Below are 24,356 nucleotides of genomic sequence, written 5' to 3' on the forward strand. Positions count from 1 at the left end.
GCGTGACATCACCGTGACATCTTGACGGGGAACTCCTGCAGAGAAATTGGGGAAAATGAAGAGATAAAAACTGTTAGGATGAGTCAGGACTGAATTATTTCCGATTATCGATTGCTCGGCCTGTCGACATCCCGCGTTTCACGTGATCGCTTCTTCGTATCTTTCGGTTGTCCACTTGTTGCTTTGATCGTTATTAGCTGGTTAGTATTTTGGTTTCGTATTCCTGAATCATCATCTCGGTGATGTCATGATTCGAAGGAATGTAGGTATTATTTTATTTTGTCTCGAGCTTCGGGGCGCAAAAAATTTATTGGCTGAGAGAGCGAATTTATGGGATGCCACAGAAGTTAAGTAACAGTGAGAATATCGTGTTCTTTGTGTAACATTAACATTTATATCTATGGGAAGTCCGTGATACATCAAACATTAAGTTTCATTTAAGAAACCTACACGGGCCTAATGATAATCCAAATGATGACTTCATGATTTAAACACCTTGAGATTCCTTCTTCACATTTTTTAAAAGTTCAATTCTGTATTTAAAAGTATAAATTATTAGTTTGTCTTCAAAAAGATCCACATAAAGCATTAATTATTAATGTTTTCAATTGCTGCCCAATTTTGTCTAATATCCTATAATATAAAATTAATTTTATACACGTTTTGTGTATATATTTGTACAAAAATGCTTACTCTTGCAATATATTCTCTTCTGTTTTGTAAGAGATTATAAATATAATAAAAAAACATGAAAATTCTTTCATCAAGGCAAAATATGGATATCATGGCTGTTATCATCATGTATATTTTCCATTGTATCCGTGCTCTTTATTTCTAATTTTCGCTTAAAATCGTGGGGTGTTTGAATAACAGGATTTTCATCGGGTACAACGACCGTTGCGCGATCTCCGCGTAAATCGCACCACCGTCTCGATCGCTATACCGACCTAAATAAAGTGACCTACATCCAGTTTTTCCGTAACAATCACGCGGTCATCATGAAGCTACTCTTAAGGGGGGAGCCTGCTTTAGAACGCTGAAAATAAGGTATATTTTACGAATTGTTTTTGGAGAAACTATACAGCGGATCATTATAAAACTTTGATACATTTATTAGTACATGGTTAAAGATAAAAAAAATTATTTTTCGATTTGAATGTATCGCTTGTAGAGGTCGTCCTGGAGGCATTGCAAATTGGTGAGCATTCTCCTGCCTCCAAATTTCATCTAAACTGAAAAATTGAAACGTGTTCTCGTTACTTACGAGTTCCCATCGTCGATGAACCAAAGAGAGAAGAAAAAAGTTGAAAAGTGCCAAAATGGTGGAGCTTAGAACACAAAAGTACGATTTTTAGGCAAAGTTGTTGAACTTTTTCATGCAAAAGTAATTGTTTAACTTAATGTTTTTATGAATATTAAAGGTTCATCGACGATGGGAATTCATAAATAACGAGAAAATATTTCAATTTTTCAGTTTGGATGAAATTTGGAGGCAGGAGAATGCTCACCAATTTACAATGCATTTATTAGTACATGTTTAAAGATAAAAAAAATTATTTTTCGATTTGAATGTATTGCTTGTAGAGGTCGTCCTGGAGAAATCTTAGTGCAGCCGCGTCGCCGGCATTGCAAATTGGTGAGCATTCTCCTGCCTTCAAATTTCGTCTAAACTGAAAAATTGAAATGTGTTCTCGTTACTTATGAGTTCCCATCGTCGATGAACCAAAGAGAGAAGAAAAAAGTTGAAAAGTGCCAAAATGGTGGAGCTTAGAACACAAAAGTACGATTTTTAGGCAAAGTTGTTGAACTTTTTCATGCAAAAGTAATTGTTTAACTTAATGTTTTTATGAATATTAAAGGTTCATCGACGATGGGATTTCATAAATAACAAGAAAATATTTCAATTTTTCAGTTTGGATGAAATTTGGAGGCAGGAGAATGCTCACCAATTTACAATGCATTTATTAGTACATGTTTAAAGATAAAAAAAATTATTTTTCGATTTGAATGTATCGCTTGTAGAGGTCGTCCTGGAGAAATCTTAGTGCAGCCGCGTCGCCGGCATTGCAAATTGGTGAGCATTCTCCTGCCTCCGAATTTCGTCTAAACTGAAAAATTGAAATGTGTTCTCGTTATTTATGAATTCCCATCGTCGATGAACCACAGAGAGAAGAAAAAAGTTGAAAAGTGTCAAACTGGTGGAGCTTAGAACACAAAAGTACGATTTTTAGGCAAAGTTTTTGAACTTTTTCATGCAAAAATAATTGTTTAACTTAATGTTTTTATGAATATTAAAGGTTCATCGACGATGGGAATTCATAAATAACGAGAAAATATTTCAATTTTTCAGTTTGGATGAAATTTGGAGGCAGGAGAATGCTCACCAATTTACAATGCATTTATTAGTACATGTTTAAAGATAAAAAACTTATTTTTCGATTTGAATATATCGCTTGTAGAGGTCGTCCTGGAGAAATCTTAGTGCAGCCGCGTCGCCGGCATTGCAAATTGGTGAGCATTCTCCTGCCTTCAAATTTCGTCTAAACTGAAAAATTGAAATGTGTTCTCGTTACTTATGAGTTCCCATCGTCGATGAACCAAAGAGAGAAGAAAAAAGGTGAAAAGTGCCAAAATGGTGGAGCTTAGAACACAAAAGTACGATTTTTAGGCAAAGTTTTTGAACTTTTTCATGCAAAAATAATTGTTTAACTTAATGTTTTTATGAATATTAAAGGTTCATCGACGATGGGAATTCATAAATAACGAGAAAATATTTCAATTTTTCAGTTTGGATGAAATTTGGAGGCAGGAGAATGCTCACCAATTTACAATGCATTTATTAGTACATGTTTAAAGATAAAAAAAATTATTTTTCGATTTGAATGTATCGCTTGTAGAGGTCGTCCTGGAGAAATCTTAGTGCAGCCGCGTCGCCGGCATTGCAAATTGGTGAGCATTCTCCTGCCTTCAAATTTCGTCTAAACTGAAAAATTGAAATGTGTTCTCGTTACTTATGAGTTCCCATCGTCGATGAACCAAAGAGAGAAGAAAAAAGTTGAAAAGTGCCAAAATGGTGGAGCTTAGAACACAAAAGTACGATTTTTAGGCAAAGTTTTTGAACTTTTTCATGCAAAAGTAATTGTTTAACTTAATGTTTTTATGAATATTAAAGGTTCATCGACGATGGGAATTCATAAATAACGAGAAAATATTTCAATTTTTCAGTTTGGATGAAATTTGGAGGCAGGAGAATGCTCACCAATTTACAATGCATTTATTAGTACATGTTTAAAGATAAAAAAAATTATTTTTCGATTTGAATGTATCGCTTGTAGAGGTCGTCCTGGAGAAATCTTAGTGCAGCCGCGTCGCCGGCATTGCAAATTGGTGAGCATTCTCCTGCCTTCAAATTTCGTCTAAACTGAAAAATTGAAATGTGTTCTCGTTACTTATGAGTTCCCATCGTCGATGAACCAAAGAGAGAAGAAAAAAGGTGAAAAGTGCCAAAATGGTGGAACTTAGAACACAAAAGTACGATTTTTAGGCAAAGTTTTTGAACTTTTTCATGCAAAAATAATTGTTTAACTTAATGTTTTTATGAATATTAAAGGTTCATCGACGATGGGAATTCATAAATAACGAGAAAATATTTCAATTTTTCAGTTTGGATGAAATTTGGAGGCAGGAGAATGCTCACCAATTTACAATGCATTTATTAGTACATGTTTAAAGATAAAAAAAATTATTTTTCGATTTGAATGTATCGCTTGTAGAGGTCGTCCTGGAGAAATCTTAGTGCAGCCGCGTCGCCGGCATTGCAAATTGGTGAGCATTCTCCTGCCTCCGAATTTCGTCTAAACTGAAAAATTGAAATGTGTTCTCGTTATTTATGAATTCCCATCGTCGATGAACCACAGAGAGAAGAAAAAAGTTGAAAAGTGTCAAACTGGTGGAGCTTAGAACACAAAAGTACGATTTTTGGGCAAAGTTTTTGAACTTTTTCATGCAAAAATAATTGTTTAACTTAATGTTTTTATGAATATTAAAGGTTCATCGACGATGGGAATTCATAAATAACAAGAAAATATTTCAATTTTTCAGTTTGGATGAAATTTGGAGGCAGGAGAATGCTCACGAATTTACAATGCCGGCTGCACTAAGATGCCTCCAGGACGACCTCTACAGACGATATATTCAAATAAAAAAATAATTTTTTTATCTTTAAACATGTACTAATAAATGCATCAAAGTTTTATAATGATCCGCTGTATAGTTTCTCCAAAAAAAATTCGTAAAATTATACCTTATTTTCAACGTTCTAAAGCAGGCTCCCCCCTTAACGCTGAATCCTTGTTCAACAGTTAACATTCGAGTTTTCTTCTGAATCGCTGATTACTGGATGTGTAATGATGATAACTATTTAATAAGATATTATTTTTCACTTATTATTACACGCAATAATTATATTTATTTTATAATTTTGGTATTCAGTAAGTGAAACTTTTTAATTTAAAACCAATTTTAATACATTAGAGTTTTATTAGAGTGAAAAGTTGAGATTACAGTTCAGGGCAGACATAAAATTCAAATTTACCGGATCATCTTCGTGTAGTCTTTCTTCGACAAATGCGAACGCAATTTGCGACTAATGATTTAGTTACTATTTAATAGCAATTACAAAATTTAACATTTAATATTTCTACATCTAAGTGTCGCATTAACTTTTTTGAAGCGATTTTCTAGAAGCGAAGTGTGCTTCAGTGCATGTATGATTTCGTACGTCATGCGTCAGTCATGATGTTAATTTCAGATCACGAAATCGGACGTGAGTTTGCCAACGGTCGATCGGTCGAAATTCCTCGTGCGAGTCCATCGGCTAGGAAAAATGTCAGCGTATTATTGCGGATTACGCGTGTGCGTTTTATCAACGTTATCGTCCGTATTACGATCACGATCTAGATTTCGCGTCGCGAAATCGGAAAGGAGCTTTGCCAACGTCGAAATAATGATTGGCGACGACAGTTTGGGGTTGGTGGCCGCTCCGCGAGAGCCAGCCGCGGGGGAGGCGGAGGGGGAAGCGGCGTGGTGTTGCGGGGCGAAGAGGGTAACGAATGACTCATCGTTGAGCCAGGCCAGGCCTTAGCAGCCGCAGGTCAGGAGAGGAAGACACTTTTAGCCCACATTTCTTCCTCGCGTTCTCTCTCCTTTTCCTTTATTTTTATCCGCCGCCCGCTTCTTCCTTTCCACCCATTTTTCCCCTCCCCGTGACGCATATCGCGTTGTCCCACCCTTAACCCGCGTGTCCCGAAGTTGGATGACGATCCTCTCTCTGTCGAGGTCCCTCCTGGACGGCCTCCACTCGTGAAATCGACATTTTCGGAAATCGCGGGAAAGAGAGGAGAGAGGAATCTGGAAAATCTCAACCTCGCGATGGTACTCGCGTATCTCTCGTTAATAGCGGCCGATACATGATATGTCTCGAGAACGTGCACGTAAACGCCGAAAGTCTCGGTGGAACCTTTTGGATCTCTTGGACGAGTTTCAAGTTTCGAGTGGAAAGCGAGATAGGCAGGACCTTTTACGAACTAACATTCCGAGAGATATGTAAAACACAAGATAGCCGTGTGTCGTTATTGATAAAGATATCCGCAAGGATTAGGGCTCTTAGGGCCTCTCAAGATTGAAATCGTAAGGAGCCTTCGCTGTTTCGCGATATTTATTTTCGGGGAATCCTTCCGAGAATCAAAAACTTCAGTAATAATCTGTTGTTTCGAGTTTTGCTCGGGTAATGATTACGAACCGTGAGGTCCGATTCCTTCTAATTTCAGGTTTTGCCTTGGAGCCCCAAGTTTCTACACATTTAAGGGGACCAAACCCTGCGGACCCACTTTAGTCCCCAGGTGCTTCACATTTTTAGAATTCTTTTCCCTTAAGATCCCCGGATGCTGGAAAACTTCTTAGATTTTCGAAAATACTATAAGTTTGACGATTTTTTCGTTAGTTATATGACGTGATGTATCGATACACCCACAGAAAAGATTTCTGGACTTAATGCAATTACTCTTTAATCTATCATAAAATAAGATCGCTATAGCGACAATCATATTTATTATTGAAAAGAAGCATATTTTAATCTTGAATAGAAAATTCGAAAATCTAGATTTAAATAATCTTGGTGCTATCTCATTCATTTTCTCAGAAGGATTTAGATACAAATTTCTAGCAAATTCAAAATATTCGTGATTTAAGAATATTGTGAGATCTAAAAGACATCTTATTCTATTCTTCTAAGAGAATTTGTAGAATCTGCAGAAACCGGCCAATATTTGTGTGTTGCAATCGAAAATCGGGAAAGTGTTTCTGTTATTTACAATGAATAAGTGCAAAAGATATGGAAATGTCTTATCTCGAATCTTATTTCTCAAGTAAGTATATTGTATATACTTACATTTCCATATCTTTTAATATTTCTTGTAGAGTATTGCACTTATTCATTGTAAATAACAGAAACACTTTCCCGATTTTCGATCGCAACACATAAATATTGGCCGTTTTATCCGAATAAAGGACGCAGGAGCGCCGAGTCGACGAGCGGCTGTGAGAAAATGATGCGTCGACATCGACAAAGCCTACTATAAAGTGGCGCTAATATCAAATTATTCTGCATACAAGAATATATAAGCATAAATGTGTACATGTTAATCTTGTCTCAAGACAGTAAGACAATCTTATTTAATTCGAGACAGAAGAATAGAAATTACTGATTTAAATTAAAAATTGTTTTATTTTCATATTTTTTATACTTGTAATACGATTGAATTAGTCAAGAATAGTTTTCGTCTTGTTATCAGAAATCCTTTCTGAGGGTGCACGGATTAATCGCGATGTAATCATTGATTATCACTTGGCCTTCCATTTTCATACTTACCATTGGCATCGATCATAACTCCAAGCTTGTTTGATTAAACTGTTTTGTCCTCCTGTTTTGTTTAGACATAGTTTACGCGATTACGTGACCAGTGTCTTTTATAACTGGTACACGACGATTGTCAACCCTCTCGCTACACCCACAGAAAAGATTTCTGGACTTAATGCTATTACTCTTTAATCTATCATAAAATAAGATCGCTATAGCGACAATCATATTTATTATTGAAAAGAAGCATATTTTAATCTTGAATAGAAAATTCGAAAATCTAGATTTAAATAATCTTGGTGCTATCTCATTAATTTTCTCAGAAGGATTTAGATAAAAATTTCTAGCAAGTTCAAAATATTCGTGATTTAAGAATATTGTGAGATCTAAAAGACATCTTATTCTATTCTTCTAAGAGAATTTGTAGAATCTGCAGAAACCGGCCAATATTTGTGTGTTGCAATCGAAAATCGGGAAAGTGTTTCTGTTATTTACAATGAATAAGTGCAAAAGATATGGAAATGTCTTATCTCGAATCTTATTTCTCAAGTAAGTATATTGTATATACTTACTTACATTTCCATATCTTTTAATATTTCTTGTAGAGTATTGCACTTATTCATTGTAAATAACAGAAACACTTTCCCGATTTTCGATCGCAACACATAAATATTGGCCGTTTTATCCGAATAAAGGACGCAGGAGCGCCGAGTCGACGAGCGGCTGTGAGAAAATGATGCGTCAACATCGACAAAGCCTACTATAAAGTGGCGCTAATATCAAATTATTCTGCATACAAGAATATATAAGCATAAATTTGTATATGTTACTCTTGTCTCGAGACAGTAAGACAATCTTATTTAATTCGAGAGAGAAGAATAGAAATTACTGATTTAAATTAAAAATTGTTTTATTTTCATATTGTTTATACTTGTAATACGATTGAATTAGTGAAGAATATTTTTCGTCTTGTTATCAGAAATCCTTTCTGAGGGTGCACGGATTAATCGCGATGTAATCATTGATTATCATTTGGCCTTCCATTTTCATACTTACCATTGGCATCGATCGTAACTCCAAGCTTGTTTGATTAAACTGTTTTGTCCTCCTGTTTTGTTTAGACATAGTTTACGCGATTACGTGACCAGTGTCTTTTATAACTGGTACACGACGATTGTCAACCCTCTCGCTACACCCACAGAAAAGATTTCTGGACTTAATGCAATTACTCTTTAATCTATCATAAAATAAGATCGCTATAGCGACAATCATATTTATTATTGAAAAGAAGCATATTTTAATCTTGAATAGAAAATTCGAAAATCTAGATTCAAATAATCTTGGTGCTATCTCATTAATTTTCTCAGAAGGATTTAGATACAAATTTGTAGCAAGTTCAAAATATTCGTGATTTAAGAATATTGTGAGATCTAAAAGACATCTTATTCTATTCTTCTAAGAGAATTTGTAGAATCTGCAGAAACCGGCCAATATTTGTGTGTTGCAATCGAAAATCGGGAAAGTGTTTCTGTTATTTACAATGAATAAGTGCAAAAGATATGGAAATGTCTTATCTCGAATCTTATTTCTCAAGTAAGTATATTGTATATACTTACTTACATTTCCATATCTTTTAATATTTCTTGTAGAGTATTGCACTTATTCATTGTAAATAACAGAAACACTTTCCCGATTTTCGATCGCAACACATAAATATTGGCCGTTTTATCCGAATAAAGGACGCAGGAGCGCCGAGTCGACGAGCGACTGTGAGAAAATGATGCGTCGACATCGACAAAGCCTACTATAAAGTGGCGCTAATATCAAATTATTCTGCATACAAGAATATATAAGCATAAATTTGTATATGTTACTCTTGTCTCGAGACAGTAAGACAATCTTATTTAATTCGAGAGAGAAGAATAGAAATTACTGATTTAAATTAAAAATTGTTTTATTTTCATATTTTTTATACTTGTAATACGATTGAATTAGTGAAGAATATTTTTCGTCTTGTTATCAGAAATCCTTTCTGAGGGTGCACGGATTAATCGCGATGTAATCATTGATTATCACTTGGCCTTCCATTTTCATACTTACCATTGGCATCGATCATAACTCCAAGCTTGTTTGATTAAACTGTTTTGTCCTCCTGTTTTGTTTAGACATAGTTTACGCGATTACGTGACCAGTGTCTTTTATAACTGGTACACGACGATTGTCAACCCTCTCGCTACACCCACAGAAAAGATTTCTGGACTTAATGCAATTACTCTTTAATCTATCATAAAATAAGATCGCTATAGCGACAATCATATTTATTATTGAAAAGAAGCATATTTTAATCTTGAATAGAAAATTCGAAAATCTAGATTCAAATAATCTTGGTGCTATCTCATTAATTTTCTCAGAAGGATTTAGATAAAAATTTCTAGCAAGTTCAAAATATTCGTGATTTAAGAATATTGTGAGATCTAAAAGACATCTTATTCTATTCTTCTAAGAGAATTTGTAGAATCTGCAGAAACCGGCCAATATTTGTGTGTTGCAATCGAAAATCGGGAAAGTGTTTCTGTTATTTACAATGAATAAGTGCAAAAGATATGGAAATGTCTTATCTCGAATCTTATTTCTCAAGTAAGTATATTGTATATACTTACTTACATTTCCATATCTTTTAATATTTCTTGTAGAGTATTGCACTTATTCATTGTAAATAACAGAAACACTTTCCCGATTTTCGATCGCAACACATAAATATTGGCCGTTTTATCCAAATAAAGGACGCAGGAGCGCCGAGTCGACGAGCGGCTGTGAGAAAATGATGCGTCGACATCGACAAAGCCTACTATAAAGTGGCGCTAATATCAAATTATTCTACATACAAGAATATATAAGTATAAATTTGTATATGTTACTCTTGTCTCGAAACAGTAAGACAATCTTATTTAATTCGAGAGAGAAGAATAGAAATTACTGATTTAAATTAAAAATTGTTTGATTTTCATATTTTTTATACTTGTAATACGATTGAATTAGTCAAGAATATTTTTCGTCTTGTTATCAGAAATCCTTTCTGAGGGTGTAGTTATATTACTGGATCATACATTCTCTTCAGATTCTTAAAATTACCAATTGTTTAAATATAAGTAAGATATTCTCGATATATGCGTTTGTAATTTAAGATAATAATAATAATAAATTTATATATTCGATCGTTTGTTATATAATTTTCTCGGTTTATACATACAGCGAGTTAGTTGTTTGCTCTTGCAATTTTTGAAAATGATTCAATCGAATGTCAGTAGATGACGCAAGACAATACGAATGACGTAAAATAAGAAGGGAATTAACGGTGATATTTTCTGCTAGTTATAATTAATCTGAAATGTACGGACATTATATCCTATGCTAATCAATAAATCGACGGGAAACATTTCTAACGGATATAGTATCGTGACCGACCGTGCACTCATTGTTTATCGATACACGGCCAGCGCCGTGTACGTTCCGTATGCGTTTGAGAAAGTAAGTCTAGCTTTGTTCGCGGTAACTTTCCCTGTTGCGAATAATTTAGGTATGAAACCGTTTTTCTTGCAGACAGGGACTATTCTCTATTCTCTCTATTCTTGTGACAATAAAATCAGTATCTTCTTGCGTACGTTGCGCATGCAATTACGAGATACTGAAAAGTCTAACTATCACACCAACTATATTTTACTAATTAATGAGCTGAATAAATCCACATTTACTTATAATTTATCACATGATACATTATGGATAAACAATCCTTTATTAGACCACCGTGGCAGTAAGCCATAAAACAATTAGTAGCACTACGTTTCGACCACAATTTTGGTCCTTTTCAAGTGAACAATACGTCTTTTTCTAAGAATACAAAAATACAGAAAATACAATTTGATTGGTCGAAATTTACATTCTCTGGTGGAAATTAACATTCCCCATCAAGAAAAACATAGGAGATCGCAGAGATGATTTTTATTAAGAAATGTAAGACTTCGATTAATTTGCAGAAAGATACCGAAAGGTTACCCGGTACATACGATGTTATTTTGAAAAATATTTGGTCTTCACCTTGATTTCACTTGTTTGCTGGCTCTTACTGGTTACGGACGTCTCTTCGTGTTACTGGTCTTTTAGTTGGTTTCCTTTATGTCTTCTTCGAACAGTAAGGTTTTTACACGTTTATACAAGATTTAAATTCATTTTATTTTGTATTTTATGTAGTTTTTGTATTTTTAGAAAAAGACGTATTGTCTTTTCACTTGAAAATTGTGGTCGAAACGTAGTGCTACTAATTGTTTTATGGTTTACTGCCACGGTGGTCTAATAAAGGATTGTTTATTTATTGCTGGCTGATTAAAACTCATTATCTTGATGATACATTATATCCTACACAACTAATAATTATCTATATAACCTATTATATAAACTATTATAATTAAAATTTATATATATTTTTATTAATAAAATTGATTAATATTTTTATTAGTAATTGGCAATATGTTGTCACAGCAAATTGCCTGTACACAATCTCATCGAGAATGCAGCATCTCGATACGAATCATGACGATTCTGTTCATTTCAGGTGGACATCGCGAGTTCCACAGGCGGCATCGAGAGCTATGCGAGGACACGTTGCTGCCGAGTGGCGGAAGTGCCGTGACCGCCGGCGCCGATCCCTCGACGACGACGACGTCGACGATGACCACGGTGAGCGGCTGCACGAGTCCCGGACCGGGATGCCCCGTGCTCAGCATCTCTGGTCCACCCACCCCGCAGCCGGCCGACATCGACAGCCATCCAGCGTCCCGTGTGCTGCCGTTCTTGTACCTCGGTAACGGGCGAGACGCCGCCGACCTGCAGCTACTGCGTGCCCTGGGCGCCACCCGGGTGCTGAACGTTACCTCACAACTGCCCGGCTACCACGAGGAACGGGGCATCACGTACAGGCAGATACCAGCCTCGGACTCTGGCCATCAAAACCTCAAGCAGTACTTCGAGGAGGCGTTCGACTTCATCGGCGAGTACCTCGTATTTTCTCCAGTCTTCAATAATTCGACATGAAACATGTTGCGCGTTCAAGAAGAGTCTAGAAGTCGAATCTCTTCCACCCCCTTCTGCTCCGTTCCTTTTTTGTCGTTTTCGTGATATTGGGTCGTCCGGAAAGTTCGTGCCGATTTTGAAGGAAAATTCAAAGGCAACATTTTTTTATGTCGATAAATATTTATTGACTTATGTGTGCACCGTTTTGTTTCACAACCTTTGTCCATCTTTCACGCAACTGGAAGATTCCATTCTCCCAGAACTTCTTAGGTTTCTCGGCGAAAAACTCCTCAAGGTGGTTTTTTATGTCGATCAAAGAGTTGAAGTTCCTGCCGCTAAGAGAATTTTGCAAAGACCTAAATAAGTGAAAGTCTGAAGGTGCAATGTCTGGTGAATACGGTGGGTGAGGTGGCACATCCCAGCCAAACTCCAACAATTTTTGTCGGGTAGTCAAAGAAACATGAGGTCTGGCATTGTCCTGATGGAACACGACGCCCTTCCTATCAGCTAATTCTGGACGTTTTTCCTGAATCGCTGTCTTTAATTCGTCCAGTTGCGAGCAGTACTTATCTGCATTTATCGTTTGGTTGTGTGGTAGGAGCTCATAATATAGGATTCCTTTCCAATCCCACCAGACACAGAGCATGACTTTTTTTGGATGAAGGTCGGCTTTCGGAGTGGTTAATGCTGGTTCATTTCGCTTACCCCAGGATCTTTTTCGTTCTACATTGTTGTAAATGATCCATTTTTCGTCACCCGTCACTAATTGCTTCAAAAATGGTACGTTTTCGTTGCGCTTGTACAGCGAGTCGCAGATGGAAATGCGATCCATTACATTTTTTTCGGCCAAATTATGCGGAACCCATACATCATAGCGACTTACGTAACCAAGCTTCACTACATGATCGTGGACAGTGGTTTTCGATATTTTCAGTATCTCTGCTAATTCACGTGTCGTGTAGCGCGGGTTATTCTCGATCAGTGTCTTGATTTGTCATCATCAGTAGTAGAGGGTCTGCCCGAGCGTTCTTGGTCTTTAAGGTTAAAATCACCAGCTCTAACCTTAGCGAACCACTTACGTACGGTTCTTTCAGCTAAAGCGCCTTCCCCGTAAACAGAACATATCGAATTTGTTGCTTGTGAGGCATTTTTGCCTTTCCGGTAATAGAAAAGCATCAAGTGTCTAAAATGTTCTTTGTTTTCTTCCATCTTCAAAAGAGTACAAAACTGACACGAATCAATTTATCTGAAACAACTTTTTTCCTAAAGATGCGTTAAATGTCACCTTTAAGCATATGTATATAAATCGTATGTTTTCAATAACATTGATATATTCAGACATGTTCCAACGCCATCTATTAAAAATCGGCACGAACTTTCCGGACGACCCAATAGTTTAAGATCGATGGCATTTTCCAAGAGGACTTCGTGAAGATAACGCACCACGTCGGGAAACCGATGCGACTCAATTTTTTCTCGTCTCTGACGGCGGATACTGCATAATCGTTTTGTCATCGACGTAATCCCCATTACGATCGCTGCGGTGGCGGATTACCCGGTGTTCTCCTTCTTCCGGTCGTGCGGCGGTTGATTCCGTTATTTCGCAGCGGGTAGCAGCGCAAACGGAAACAGGGTGTAACCAGGCGTTTCCGGTGGACCATTGAACCAGAGCGCCCATGCGCCAGAAGACCAGAAGAACCTTTCATTCATGAAGGCATGAGTCATACGCGCGAGCGCGCGCGCGCATCAGTGAAACGTAAGAGACCCTCCCCTTTCATCCTTTGACCCTGCCTGGCTGTGTCCTCCCTTCTCTCTCGTCATCCTTGACGTCGATTTCTCCTCTCGCACGTTTACGCGCTGTCTATGCGTGTGCGTATCTGAAAGGAGACGAGGGGGGATCATCGTGCGTGAAAAGGAAGCAGGACAGCGGTCGTGCGTGGCGGTTGTAAGGGCTCGAAAAGGTTCGAAAATACGAGAGAAAAAGAGACGCAGGCTTCTTTCCCTTTCCTTTTGCCTCCGAGCGTGCAACTGGTGGAATGCCGGTTGAGTAAACCGTCTGTGCACCCTCCGTTATGGCATTCAGTCTCTTGGTGAAGGTTTGCTTTCGAGAAATTCATTCTCTTGCTGGTGGCATTCTTCGAATTTTTCTCTGTTATCGGGATTTGCACTTTTGCACGGACCTGATCGAGAATCACGGACTCGAAGTTGTTAAATGTATATTGCAATCGTAGCTCTGTCGAACAATATGTTACCACGATCAATGATTATGATTTAATAAAAAATTATCGTTTATAACTAATCTTTAGAAATCCGTGTTCCAACTACGAAGACTAGGTAGTGAGATCCCGAAACGCACGATTGCAATCGTCTTCAGAAAAAAAGCATTCGAGGAATTTGTCGAGCGTGGTCAAATTCTCTTGCAATGCGACAGAACGTCTGTGTAGTCTGCATAGGATCCGGGCGATGCAGTGACTCACTGGCGATACGATAGCGTCCCCCATATATTGCATAACTGTGTCGGCCGTTCGAGTTTCACGACTGCTTCGTTTCAGCGTTTACGAGCCTGGCTCGTCCGTATTTTTTTCCAGCGTGTTATAAAAAAGAAATGATAGCGGCAATCTTACAATCTTCTAACTTTAGAGGTTTACGAATCGGACGTAAATAGACGCGTAATTTTAATACTGAAATAGCGATCAACCGCCTCATGGATCAATGCCGAATTCTTCTTTGATAATAACGCCTGTCCGAAAAATAATGATTGGAAGAAATTATCTACATTTTTACAGAAATATCTTTTTAAGAAGATTATTATATTGGATTAAATCTAATAAATTTACGCCACGTTCTCTTTTCATTTCTTATTCATTTTGTAAGAGGCGAAAAATAACTAGGAGACTGCCTTAGATTTGACCTCGAGCTCTCCGGGATCCCTGGTTCACACGGCTAGGCCTTAGGCTGTACGGCCAATACTCCTACTATTGTGATCAACTTGTTTTCATTCCGATCCTCTATACGATCTGTCAGTCTCGACTATCTTTCCAGATCTTACAGCTCGGCCAGCCTGACATTACATTCGTCCCCGAATGTCTCCAAATCGTCGGTTCACTCCACTTAAGTCCCTCTCAACCTCCATTTTTGGTTCACTCTTCCGAGTCCCTCCCAACATCTATTTTTGGTTCACTCTTCTGAGTCCCTCCCAACCTCCATGTTGGTTCACTCCTCCGAGTCCTTCCCAATCTCCATGTTGGTTCACTCCTCTGAGTCCGTCCCGACCTCCATGTTCAGGCTTCACTACCGGCCAGCTGCTTCTCAACTCCCTCCTCTCCGAGGGGTAGCGGATGAATCTCAACTGTCTTCGAGGGGTAGCGGATTTTATCCCACTTCTGAATTGTAAAAGGCGAAAAATAACTAGGAGACTGCCTTAGATTTGAACTCGAACTCTCCGGGGTCCCTGGTTCACACGCCTAGGCCTTAGGCTGTACGGCCAATACTCCTACTGTTGTGATCAACTTGTTTTCATTCCGATCCTCTATACGACCTGTCAGTTTCGACTATCTTTCCAGATCTTACAGCTCGGCCAGCCTGACATTACATTCGTCCCCGAATGTCTCCAAATCGTCGGTTCACTCCATTTAAGTCCCTCTCAACCTCCATTTTTGGTTCACTCTTCCGAGTCCCTCCCAACATCCATTTTTGGTTCACTCTTCTGAGTCCCTCCCAACCTCCATGTTGGTTCACTCCTCCGAGTCCTTCCCAATCTCCATGTTGGTTCACTCCTCTGAGTCCGTCCCGACCTCCATGTTCAGGCTTCACTACCGGCCAGCTGCTTCTCAACTCCCTCCTCTCCGAGGGGTAGCGGATGAATCTCAACTGTCTTCGAGGGGTAGCGGATTTTATCCCACTTCTGAATTGTAAAAGGCGAAAAATAACTAGGAGACTGCCTTAGATTTGAACTCGAACTCTCCGGGGTCCCTGGTTCACACGCCTAGGCCTTAGGCTGTACGGCCAATACTCCTACTGTTGTGATCAACTTGTTTTCATTCCGATCCTCTATACGACCTGTCAGTCTCGACTATCTTTCCAGATCTTACAGCTCGGCCAGCCTGACATTACATTCGTCCCCGAATGTTCCAAATCGTCGGTTCACTCCACTTGAGTCCCTCTCAACCTCCATTTTTGGTTCACTCTTCCGCGTCCCTCCCAACATCCATTTTTGGTTCACTCTTCTGAGTCCCTCCCAACCTCCATGTTGGTTCACTCCTCCGAGTCCTTCCCAATCTCCATGTTGGTTCACTCCTCTGAGTCCGTCCCGACCTCCATGTTCAGGCTTCACTACCGGCCAGCTGCTTCTCAACTCCCTCCTCTCCGAGGGGTAGCGGATGAATCTCAACTGTCTTCGAGGGGTAGCGGATTTTATCCCACTTCTGAATTGTAAGAGGCGAAAAATAACTAGGAGACTGCCTCAGATTTGAACTCGAACTCTCCGGGGTCCCTGGTTCACACGCCTAGGCCTTAGGCTGTACGGCCAATACTCCTACTGTTGTGATCAACTTGTTTTTATTCTGATCCTCTATACGGCCTGTCAGTCTCGACTATCTTTCCAGATCTTACAGTTCGGCCAGCCTGACATTACATTCGTCCCCGAATGTCTCCAAATCGTCGGTTCACTCCACTTGAGTCCCTCTCAACCTCCATTTTTTGTTCACTCTTCCGAGTCCCTCCCAACATCCATTTTTGGTTCACTCTTCTGAGTCCCTCCTAACCTCCATGTTGGTTCACTCCTCCGAGTCCTTCCCAATCTCCATGTTGGTTCACTCCTCTGAGTCCTTCCCAATCTCCATGTTGGTTCACTCCTCTGAGTCCGTCCCGACCTCCATGTTCAGGCTTCACTACCGGCCAGCTGCTTCTCAACTCCCTCCTCTCCGAGGGGTAGCGGATTTTATCCCACTTCTGAATTGTAAGAGGCGAAAAATAACTAGGAGACTGCCTCAGATTTGAACTCGAACTCTCCGGGATCCCTGGTTCACACGCCTAGGTCTTAGGCTGTACGGCCAATACTCCTACTGTTGTGATCAACTTGTTTTCATTCTGATCCTCTATACGGCCTGTCAGTCTCGACTATCTTTCCAGATCTTACAGTTCGGCCAGCCTGACATTACATTCGTCCCCGAATGTCTCCAAATCGTCGGTTCACTCCACTTGAGTCCCTCTCAACCTCCATTTTTGGTTCACTCTTCCGCGTCCCTCCCAACATCCATTTTTGGTTCACTCTTCTGAGTCCCTCCCAACCTCCATGTTGGTTCACTCCTCCGAGTCCTTCCCAATCTCCATGTTGGTTCACTCCTCTGAGTCCGTCCCGACCTCCATGTTCAGGCTTCACTACCGGCCAGCTGCTTCTCAACTCCCTCCTCTCCGAGGGGTAGCGGATGAATCTCAACTGTCTTCGAGGGGTAGCGGATTTTATCCCACTTCTGAATTGTAAGAGGCGAAAAATAACTAGGAGACTGCCTCAGATTTGAACTCGAACTCTCCGGGATCCCTGGTTCACACGCCTAGGTCGTAGACTGTACGGCCAATACTCCTACTGTTGTGATCAACTTGTTTTCATTCCGATCCTCTATACGACCTGTCAATCTCGACTATCTTTCCAGATCTTACAATTTCTTCTGATATTTCAAATCCTTGACGATCCTCGTATTGCGAAATTCAGTTTGAGAAACCGCCGTCGATCTATCCGTCATCAGCCGTAAAAAGACACATTCATCATCTCGCAATTTGTCTTGATGTTACAGAGGAAGCGCGGAAGGCCGGAAGCAGCGTGTTGGTGCACTGTCAGGCTGGCGTGTCGCGCAGCGCAACAATCGCGATCGCCTACATAATGCGATATAAGGACCTGACGCTGGCAGAAGCGTACAAGCTGGTGAAGAACGCGCGTCCGATCATCAGCCCCAATCTGAACTTCATGGGTCAGTTACTGGAACTCGAGCAGGGCCTGCGGGCATCCGGCGATGTCAGTAACTCGGCGGCAGAGGAGTCCACGTCGACGACGACGACGCCGACGCCGACGACGACGACATCATCAACAACGGTGGCGGCAGCTACGACGGCGACGACGACGACGTCGACGACGACGGGTAGTTGTCACCAGTGTAGATGGAGTCATCAGTCCAGCAGCGAGGAAGTGGTCACTTCCGGTTGCAGCGTTTGAAACCGGAGCTTCCTCTCGTTTCTGCATCTCTTGGTCTTCTTCGAGAATACCGGATCATCGACGCCGACCAGCGTCGGGGCGCCGCAACGAACGCGCGCAACAAACATATCCCAAAAGCATCGAGAGCGAACGACGACGTTCTTCCTGTGCCTCTTCGCGACGAATCCAAACGATAAAAGTCGGACGATTGTCCGGCAGGATGGACGAGATCGTGCGGAATGTATATCGTGTTCAACCGTACGAGGGTTCCGCAAGCGCAAAGATGAGACGTCGTTTCCGCCGGGATTCGTCGAGTCTGCGGAGCTCTTGGCCTTGAAAAATCTTCGCGCTTTTCGCCTAAAATGTTTAGATTTGTTAGTCTGGATGAGTTATCGACTCTTCGATTCTTTACACTCTCCACAACGTTATATATATATCCTTGGTACACATCTTTAGGTTTCTCGAATATCGTGCCTTCGGAATATCGATAATTGTTCCGAGATGGTTTAGAGTGAATATAGTCAGACATTGCCGACAGACGAACTTATTAAAATCAAATTAAAATTAATCGAATTAAAAGCTATTTAAAATCGAAAGGAAACGCGTGAAGAAGATATGCGCGACATTCCTCGTCACTACTCCTTCGTGGGTATCACTGAAGCTAGTTCACGTGTCTCGGACATGACAACAAGTCAGTTTTAGCATTCTTAGCACTTCAACAACGTCCAGCTTGAGCAACGCTACGAGTGCAGCGAATATCTTCTTCATATCTGTGTCCAAGCAAGGAAGATTTATAGCGAGGGGAAGGCCGTAAGATTTCTCTACGCGGAACGCGGAGAGGCGCAAAGTGGCAGGGAGCCGCACGAGTATTTCGCACGAGAGGAACTCGGGCACGCTCTCTTCCGACTTCGATAACGAGCAGCAGCGCGTCGCGATTAATTTATTGTCGGTGGACGTTCGCGCGAATGATAAGCGTAACTTGTACTTACGACACACACGGTGTTCCCTAACACAGCCTGGCTGAGTCAACGGAGAGGCAAGCGAAACAGCCGAGCGAGTGACCGAGCACGCTCGCCTCGCGGGGTCGCCGTGCGTTGAACCAATGTGCAAATTACTGAATGAACTTTTGCTCGAAGACACTTTATGCGTGCGAACCGCGGCCCCGATTATATCGCTCGGCATTGTTTGCGCAAGAGGAAGCAAGCACGAGGAAGATGCGATGCATTGACGGAAGTGACTGTTCAAATGATTAATCACAGGCAGCTGACGTGCGTAACGGTAGAGAGGGGCTCAGGGGCGGAAAGAAGTTATTGCAAACGAAAATTAACGGTGATCATTAGGTTTTTGATTTCGTTAATTATTTAACTGTTACTTTACTTTAGAGAGAACATAATGTACTCGCGATTTTAATATGTTAGTTGAAAAAGCAGAGAGAAAAAAAAAGAGAGAGAGTGACGGTATAATGTATATACATGTGTGCAATCTTGTAATTATATTTATATCTGATAATTTAATTTTCCTTCTCTTTGAAAATAGTAACTTTACAACCATATTAATTGTGTGTGTATGGGAAGGCAGTTCTCTGAGTATCGTTTACAAGAGACAGATGAAACTCTCTTGGAAATATAATATATTCTCCGCAATGTGATCTTGAAGCTCTGAAAGCTCTTACGAGGACGGGTAAATCGCACGTTTGCCTCTCGGTTGACTCTCCTCACATCAGGCACGAATTCTTTTTCTAGATGAATTATTTTCTGTGCGAAGAAGATATGCCGTCGAGTAAGCATGTACGGGGTGTCACGAAGAAAGAGTAATGGAAGTTCTAGTCCGTTAAACTAACGAAGTTATGCTTTTGCAGCGAGTAAAGTCTCAGGTAGTTCTATTTCCGACACAACATATTCTCTGCGAATATAAGTTAGCGCGCACGCGGTGACAATAAAGACGACTTCATTTTCGACGTTGGAATCGATGAACGTGTATACACGATGCGGTTACATTTTCGAAGAAGCTTCATTTACCGTCATATCAAAAAGTTCTGTTTTAGCGAATATTTTATTTTGTATCGACAAGTGGAAAATGATTTTTAAAGGCTTTTATACGAGAAGAATTAAATAAATATATTTAATGGATAAACGAAAATGCGACTGTAAGCGGGAGAGAAGGGAGAAGTTTTTTTCTTCAGAAACGCAATTTTACCATCCACCGGATAAGTGAGCATATGAGTAATAATGAGTTCATGAGTGGTACTACATATTTCCTTTCGAGGCACCCTGTACATCAAGTCATCATGTAAAACGGAATGTTACTTTAACAATGAATCCCTACGGAGGAAAACGAGAATTAAGTAAAACAGGAACGATCGTTAATAAGTAGTTCATACATCCAGGTCAGTCGAAGAGTGAGATAGAGCGAAGGTGGCAGGGAAGAGAACGGAGCGACACGAGCGTGATAAAGCGCGAATCGATCGAGACCATTAATCGAGAGCGGGAGCTCACCTGTTTACGATTGTATATTGCGATTGCAACGCAAGGTTGATTATTTGATAAAGAGCAAGAAATAATTATGATAATAATATATCGTTCACTGAGAATAGTTTAGTCCGTTAAGCTCCTTTAGCATTTAAGGATCTGGTTGAGGTCCAACCATCGTGATCTAGTCGTTTGTTGGGATAATGATGCGTACAATGCGAGTGTGACGGAGAGATTTGCGAAGCACGAAGACGCTCTATATAGCCTACAGGAACCGAGGAGTGTGCGATCGTAATTATAAAAGCATATATAATTGTTAGACGATAAGAGGCGCGATGGAGATTGAAGCGTTGGACTTCCCAACTTATTTCTGAGAAAAATGGCGAATTTAAGGGGGGAGTCTGCTTTAGAACGCTGAAAATAAGGTATATTTTACGAATTGTTTTTGGAGAAACTATACAGCGGATCATTACAAAACTTTGATGCATTTATTAGTACATGTTTAAAGATAAAAAAATTATTTTTTGATTTGAATATATCGCTTGTAGAGGTCGTCCTGGAGGCATTGTAAATTGGTGAGCATTCTCCTGCCTCCAAATTTCGTCTAAACTGAAAAATTGAAATGTGTTCTCGTTATTTATGAATTCCCATCGTCGATGAACCAAAGAGAGAAGAAAAAAGTTGAAAAGTGTCAAGATGGAGGAGCTTAGAACACAAAAGTACGATTTTTAGGCAAAGTTTTTGAACTTTTTCATGCAAAAATAATTGTTTAACTTAATGTTTTTATGAATATTAAAAGGTTCATCGACGATGGGAATTCATAAATAACGAGAAAATATTTCAATTTTTCAGTTTGGATGAAATTTGGAGGCAGGAGAATGCTCACCAATTTACAATGCATTTATTAGTACATGTTTAAAGATAAACAAATTATTTTTCGATTTGAATATATCGCCTGTAGAGGTCGCCCTGGAGAAATCTTAGTGCAGCCGCGTCGCCGGCATTGCAAATTGGTGAGCATTCTCCTGCCTCCAAATTTCGTCTAAACTGAAAAATTGAAATATGTCTCGTTATTTATGAATTTCCATCGTCGATGAACCAAAGAGAGAAGAAAAAAGTTGAAAAGTGTCAAAATGGAGGAGCTTAGAACACAAAAGTACGATTTTTAGGCAAAGTTGTTGAACTTTTTCATGCAAAAGTAATGTTTTTATGAATATTAAAGGTTCATCGACGATAGGAATTCATAAATAACGAGAAAATATTTCAATTTTTCAGTTTGGATGAAATTTGGAGGCAGGAGAATGCTCACCAATTTACAATGCATTTATTAGTACATGTTTAAAGATAAACAAATTATTTTTCGATTTGAATATATCGCCTGTAGAGGTCGCCCTGGAGAAATCTTAGTGCAGCCGCGTCGCCGGCATTGCAAATTGGTGAGCATTCTCCTGCCTCCAAATTTCGTCTAAACTGAAAAATTGAAATGTGTTCTCGTTATTTATGAATTCCCATCGTCGATGAACCAAAGAGAGAAGAAAAAAGTTGAAAAGTGTCAAAATGGAGGAGCTTAGAACACAAAAGTACGATTTTTAGGCAGTTTTTGAACTTTTTCATGCAAAAATAATTGTTTAACTTAATGTTTTTATGAATATTAAAGGTTCATCGACGATGGGAATTCATAAATAACGAGAAAATATTTCAATTTTTCAGTTTGGATGAAATTTGGAGGCAGGAGAATGCTCACCAATTTGCAATGCCTCCAGGACGACCTCTACAGGCGATATATTCAAATAAAAAAATAATTTTTTTATCTTTAAACATGTACTAATAAATGCATTAAAGTTTTATAATGATCCGCTGTATAGTTTTCCCAAAAACATTCGTAAAATTATACCTTATTTTCAACGTTCTAAAGCAGACTCCCCCCTTAAGGGAACAGAATCTTATTCGGCGAATTTATCGCCTTCTCTTAATATATATAATTATTTTTATTCCTATCTGTATTTGCTTGCGTCGATTTGTTCACTTCACGAGAGACATCGAACAGTTCACGCGACTGACACTCTGAATTCCAATACTACAGATTTATACTCTATAGATCTATGAATCAATATTATAGATCTATAGACACAGCGGGGATAGTTCTCCTCAATTTCGCTATTTTTCGTAGATTGGGAATCGATCGTTATTTCTAAGTGAATTTGTACGTAAGCGCTCCATGTACGTTTACCTAACCGAATCGCTCTTGAAGGCATGACTAAGCGCAACGCGAGTGACTGTTCCGAAGCGAAATGTGCGTGCCCTGGCGCGACACAGTTCGCTGGTGTAGAGCAAACAAGGAAAGGCCGCAACGTGTAATGTAACAACGATCTCGCGATTAGACCAACGAAAAATCACAATCGCGGGGACGCCTTGTTAATGACTTAATTACGAATGACAATAACTTTTCGTGGGGAAGCCATCGCGTGGGAGAAAGAGACAAACAGAGGAGGAGAGGAAAGAGGGTGAAAGAACCAAGTTCCTTAGGATTTTGTCAGCGACGACGAATTCGGTTGATCAGTCGACTTTCAAAGAACGGTACATATCAGCGAAGCGTTGCCTTGCGAAAAAACGACAGAGAACTGACAAAAAATAGTCGTAGAGACGCATGATATATAGGCAATTAAACGATTAGTTACCTTGCCGGCGCTCCGCGTGAACGGAGAAGGAGGGTCGATGGAAATGTAGTACCTGTTGCGTCATAAAGTGTCTGCGTGTTTTATCGAGACATTAGCAATAGCTAACAGCGACGACTTGCGACAAACATAAATTGCGTGCCGTTTCTCATTAATTAAACGAACGAGCGAGCGAGAATGATTTCTTAATTGATCGTCCGGTTATCCTCGAGACTTCGGAAAACTTTGTTCTCCCAATAGCTTTTCGATAAATGACACTGGAAGATAATAATTTGGATCTTCAGTAAAAGAATCCGCATTTTCGTTTCATTTCAACTCGATCAACCAGCAACGACTCAATTGTTTCTAGATGTCGATCGAGATCACGCTCGATCGCTGCAATTTCCTTGAATCGTTGGACGTTCGATTTTCGATTGGTTCAATGGAACTCCCGAGTCATCCACCGCGGGCACATTTTATTCATAAAACGATCGTGAAATATTAGCGAAATCGCGCAAAGTGCAAGTTCGCAGCTGCTTGTTGCGCTCATCGTTTGTCAAAGGTGCCTGGAAGCCTCTCAAACAAATCTGATGTGCCGTTGAGAGTTATCGTGTCAGTCCCAAAAATAGCTCGTTACGATTAGATAATGCCGTGCTGGGTGCGCGAGCCCACAATCAAACTGGCAATTATTTATTGCAGCGTCGTCGTATCATCCTGTTAAGGGGGGAGCCTGCTTTAGAACGTTGAAAATAAGGTATAATTTTACGAATTTTTTGGAGAAACCGTACAGCGGATCATTATACAACTTTGATGCATTTATTAGTACATGTTTAAAGATAAACAAAATTATTTTTTGATTTGAATATATCGCCTGTAGAGGTCGTCCTGGAGGCATTGCAAATTGGTGAGCATTCTCCTGCCTCCAAATTTCATCCAAACTGAAAAAGTGAAATATTTTCTCGTTATTTATGAATTCCTATCGTCGATGAACCTTTAATATTCATAAAAACATTACTTTTGCATGAAAAAGTTCAACAACTTTGCCTAAAACTCGTACTTTTGTG

The 24,356-nt window shown here is 39.7% G+C and overlaps 1 protein-coding gene across 1 annotated transcript in view; it reads left to right on the plus strand.

Annotated features, from left to right (window-relative positions):
• Positions 1-20,736, plus strand: part of LOC105280616 (dual specificity protein phosphatase 10) — a 44,509-nt gene extending 23,773 nt beyond the window's left edge. The window contains exons 2-3 of the mRNA XM_026974498.1: positions 11,526-11,960; positions 17,776-20,736. Coding sequence (XP_026830299.1) covers positions 11,526-11,960; positions 17,776-18,191 — 851 coding nt within the window. The 3' untranslated portion in view covers positions 18,192-20,736. The remainder of the gene's footprint in view (positions 1-11,525; positions 11,961-17,775) is intronic.
• The last annotated feature ends 3,620 nt before the right edge of the window (positions 20,737-24,356 follow it).

This window comes from Ooceraea biroi, chromosome 13 (assembly GCF_003672135.1).
Source record: "Ooceraea biroi isolate clonal line C1 chromosome 13, Obir_v5.4, whole genome shotgun sequence".
NCBI lineage: Eukaryota > Metazoa > Arthropoda > Insecta > Hymenoptera > Formicidae > Ooceraea > Ooceraea biroi.